This window comes from Sycon ciliatum, chromosome 3 (genome assembly GCF_964019385.1).
Source record: "Sycon ciliatum chromosome 3, ocSycCili1.1, whole genome shotgun sequence".
NCBI lineage: Eukaryota > Metazoa > Porifera > Calcarea > Leucosolenida > Sycettidae > Sycon > Sycon ciliatum.
This window is the reverse complement of record NC_088645.1, coordinates 22,597,121-22,602,120: the sequence shown is the minus strand read 5'-3', so window position 1 is coordinate 22,602,120 and position 5,000 is coordinate 22,597,121. Positions and strand designations below refer to the sequence as shown.

Here is a 5,000-nt window from a genome sequence, read left to right as displayed (position 1 = left end):
GTCCTTGACACCTTGTACGATACGGTACAACTCTGTTAAGACATACATATACATGTACCGACATGACCAACAGGAATATATACTTAGTATCCGAGGCACTGTAATTTCACAAATCTTCGGTGTACTTTTATTTTCGGTACTTTCGGTGCGTCTGTTTCACACTTAAAATTTCAATACGCCGAACGAACACTACAGTGCATTTCAAAACTATAGACGCGTAGGGTTTCTGAAATATTTCAAATTTGGCTGGAACTTTTTGAGAATAGTTTTCGGAATATTGCTCAGGATCGCTCCACAATTACTCTCATATAGTTTCTAAAGGATTGGATAACAGACGCCCAATTTGGAAAAATTTATGCACAAAGTGATCACAGATTTTATGTGGTATAGATGTTGGCATAACGGTTTTTGCCTAGGTACGCGTCTGTAGTTTTGAAATGGACTGTAACACACATAATCCAATAGGGAACTGCTTCTATGTACCTAAAACTTCTGTTTGCCTAACCTGGCCTTTTGCCCTCGTACCGAAAATATTGAGCACGTGAAATTTCTGAAATTAGAGTACTTCTGTACCGAACACTGAAAAAAGAGCCTTTTAATAGTTGACACAAGCTGATACCGATGGTCCATAATTGGCAGCAGTGTGGAACTCTCTGTTCTACTAGTATCTCTATCCATTCATATTAAAATATGAATAAATAATAACAACAAGAGAGCTTGGAAGCTCAGGGCCCTACGCTATGCTTTTTTGCCTAGCTCATCATGCATGTTATTATAAACTTTCTCTTTGCATTCGAGGGTAATATGACACCGTCTACCACCTTGATGACCGAGGCAAAAAAAGCATAGGGATGTTATAAATTTTTCAATTCTCCTATTTTTTTCAAGGCATAACCTGGGATTCGAACCCGCACTATCGCCCTACATGCATTCCCCGATACACTTCGCATTCATACTCATTCTTCCAAGTTGCTTCACGTTATGATCTTGCGTTTGAAAGCCCTATTTGAATATTGTGGCCAGCTGTGTTTGATGGTACGGTACGGTACGGGACAGGTACGGGATAGCGCCAGGCGTGACACAAACAAACAAATAAACACCAAACGAGAGAGCTTGGAAGCTCAGGGCCCTGCGCTATGCTTTGTTGCCTAGCTCATCGTGCATGTTGTTAGAACTGATGGAAATGCTTTTTCCTTTGATTAGCTACATCATTGTATTGCAAAAACGTTTCAATGAGATACTGAAGTACAAGTAACGTCTTCTGCATAGCTATAGCTATGGGACCGGCGCTGACTCTGCCGATCACGGGCGTTCTGGAGTCGACGGGATGTCTGTCCTGACGTTTCCTGGGACCGGCGCTGACTCTGCCGATCACGGGCGTTCTTCTTCTTCTTCTTATTATTATACTGACGGCAACTAACATCCATTCTGATTGCATTTACTCGTCTCCCTACTTCGTATTTTTTTCAGAAAATCTCCCCATACAGCAGGGAGTCGTTTACATAATATGACTCCCTGCTATACATCTACACGACTGTACATACGTTATAATTATTATGCTATCGGCCTACATGCGATTCCCGGGCTGGTCGACAGGCGGCCCAGCCAGCCTGCTAGTGGGATCTCGGCCTCGCACACAAATCCACACAAAATGTTACTGCACTGAATGCATTCCCCCGATACACTTCGCATATATACTCATTCTCTTGATGGTACCGTACTCTTGATGGTACGGGACAGGTACGGGATAGCGCCAGGCATGTCGATGGCACAAACAAACAAAAATATTGTGGCCAGCTGTCTTTGCTGGTACGGTACAGTACGGGACAGATACGGGATAGCGCCAGGCGTGACACAAACAAACAAACAAACAAACACCAAATTAAAGCTGTGTGGACCCTGGCTAGCGCCAGACGTTACTGAAGTAACGTCTTCTGCATAGCTACGGGAATTAAAGCTGTGTGGACCCTGGCTAGCGCCAGACGTTACTGAAGTAACGTCTTTTGCATAGCTACGGGAATAACAATCCAGTGCTGGTGATGGCACCAGAGTGTCACATCACGTGACCTGGGTGTGTCTGTCACGGACTTGGGTTGCTGGTAACTTGATCTTAATCACGATGACGATGTTGTTGGAGAGATTGTTTCTGCTGCTAACTGACCATTGCCGTTTGTCGTCTCCACCCTCTCTTGTTTGCTATTAGGTATGCCGTGACATCAACCGTATCAAGGTTTGCATGGAGACCGGCCAGACGGTGGTGCTGTTGAACCTGGAGAACCTGTACGAGAGTCTGTACGACGCGCTCAACCAGTCCTTTGTCAACCTGGGCGGCGAGAAATACGTCGATCTCGGGTTGGGCACCCATCGCGTCAAGTGCCGCGTCGACTCCAACTTCAGGTAAATTGATTTTCCTTCCTACAACAAGGGCACTTTTTCTTTTCTTTTTTTACGAGAAACCAACGGACCTCGAGAACAGAATACTGCATGATAGAGGTGACTGCAGGCGCAACTGTGGTGGTGAAACTGGAGCATCTCTGCCGACCTGAGGTCTCGCTTAGTCTTGCCTTTTTGCAGTGTGTGATGTAAGTCCATCATATTGTATCCTGGTGAGGGCGATTTGCCGAAACGTCGAGAAAATGATTCTGTGAATTGAGGTGTGAATTTGCAGTGTCCAGGGAATGAGCATGTGTGCTCCCTATTCCTCTTTCAGTTCTGAAGCTGCAGGGTGCCTCACCCCTATCACGTTACTGATGCGAGGGTCAGTGAATGGTGTTTTTCATTGGAAGTTGACTATACCGGTATACTACATAGGGAGATGTGTATGGTGCTGCATCACTCCCGCGGCTAATCTGGACTGTATGCGAATGCGCGAACACTGGAAACACTGATATTGGACTATACCCCGATAACATGAATTGTTGTGCGTGCATGCGTACGTGTGTGCATGTGTGCGTGCATGCGTACGTGTGTGCATGTGTGCGTGCATGCGTACGTGTGTGCATGCGTGCGTGCATGCATGCGTTTATTTGTGTGCGGTTGTGTGTGCGCGCATGTGACACCATTGCAACCGTTGCAACTCTCGTGTCTGTGCAGACTGATTGTGATTGCCAAGAAGCGTGACGTGCAGGAACGCTTCCCCATACCGCTTATCAATCGCCTGGAGAAGCACTTCCTGGCACTGAGCACGGTCCTATCCGAACAGCAAGCTCAACTAGCACACCAGCTACAGAATTGGGTACGGCAGTTTGCCGAGGTCACGGCCCGCAGCAAACAGCGCACGTTTGCCAAGGGTGACGCGTTCATTGGTTACCACGACGACACGGCCGCCGCTCTCATCCTGCACGCCTGCCAGGACCAGCAGGTCGGCGGCGTCGTGCAGTCCGCTGCCGCCATGGCGACGGGCGACGCGGACTGGGAGCAGAACGTGCTGCGCCGCGCCAAGTTCCTGCTGATGGAGATGTGCCCGCCCGACGCGGTCGCTCGCCTCTCGCACACGGCCCTTGCGCGCGAGGCCAGCGACTGCTGGAAGATCTACTTTGAGCGGCAGCGGCACAGCAGCCTGGACGAGTGCCTGCACGTGCAGCTGTCGCGATGGCGCCGCACCGAGAAGAGCGCCTGCGGCCTGTCGCTGCAGGTCACCACGCACTCGCGACTCCTGTCGCAGGTGGACGCGGAGCAGATTGGCGCACAGCTGCGTCTGCCCAGCGGTGCTGTGCGTTGTCTGCTACTCCAGCAGTTCCACACCGAGCAGCAGTTCTGCAGAGAGGTGTCCAGCTTCCTCTCCAACCGAGACTTGCTCGCGGACAACGGGGACGAGCAGCACATGCTTGTCAATGCTACAGCAGCAGCAGCAGCGGCAGCGTCTCGCGTTCTCATCATTCAATGCGACGATGGTGACCAGCACTCCGACCTGCTGGCATGTGCACGCCATCGCCTGCAGGAGGAACGCGAGAAGGCCCGAAGCGCGTACGCGCAGGCGGGCTGCGTCCAGGACATCCGCCTGCACGTCATCTTCATCGTGCGCCTGCCACGCAAGGCAGGTGGCTGCTTCGAGGGAGCTCAGGGCGGCATGTGGCGATCGGTGCACATCGACGAGCTTCGGCCATCGGCCTCCAAGGAGACACCGAAAGTGACAGCGCTGGTGGGTCAAAGTGTCAGCGAGCTCTTCTCTACGAGTGTCGGACGCATATTTGGATTCACGCACACTGCCGCTCCAGTCAATGAGAACGAACTTCAGGGAGGCGTTCCCGAGGAGCCCATGGATACGGGTGTGGCTTTGGTGGGTGATAACGAGGAGGCCCTGCGAATGCAGGTTGCCGCTCTAGGTGTGGGCGACGTTGCTATGGATACTGGTGATCAGCGGCTTGCTGGCCAGGCACTCACTATTGCCACCACGACAGCTGCTACTGGTGGCGGTGCTGGTGGTGATGCTGACGGCCCCGGTGAGTCCGTACTGTCACCTGCCGATCTACTCTCATCCTGCATACAGGACGCTGTGTCGCGGCTCGACGACATTCACGGCACGTTCACGGTGGTGGAGTCGCGCATTCGCAATCGCATCCTCTACTTCCAGCAGCTGCTCAAGTCCAGCGAGAGCGACGCCGTGGGCCGTCAGTTCCTGGCGCTGCTCTGCCGCAACATTCTGGCCATACTGCGAGTGCGCGACGACCAGCAACAGTACCGCTTCAATCGCAAGTCGATCGAGTGGGTGCAGGACGAGGCGTTGTCCGATCTTAGCCTGCAGGCCGGCGGTACGTTTCAGCGTGCCCTCTGGCTCAAACTGCAGAACATCTTCTCTCCCATCCTGGCCGAGGCCATAGCCAGTCTGGACTGCAGCAACAACCTGGACCTGTTGGAAGCGTCACAGCCCGCCTGGCTGCGTCACCTCTGGCTGCAGCTGTTCAGCGACCCTGAGATCTTCAAGCTGGACGAGAAGGTGGGGGCCACGCCGCGGGATCGCGTGCCCGTTCGTGCGCACGGCACTCACGACACGGTGTTCA

General features: G+C 52.2%; 1 protein-coding gene across 1 annotated transcript in view; it reads left to right on the top strand.

Moving 5' to 3' along the window:
- The window catches only part of LOC135812934 (E3 ubiquitin-protein ligase RNF213-like), a 103,945-nt gene that overhangs the window by 95,701 nt on the left and 3,244 nt on the right, over positions 1-5,000 (top strand). The window contains exons 32-33 of the mRNA XM_065326152.1: positions 2,204-2,397; positions 3,094-5,000. The exon at positions 3,094-5,000 is cut by the window's right edge and continues 449 nt beyond it. Of these exons, the coding sequence (XP_065182224.1) occupies positions 2,204-2,397; positions 3,094-5,000 (2,101 nt within the window). The remainder of the gene's footprint in view (positions 1-2,203; positions 2,398-3,093) is intronic.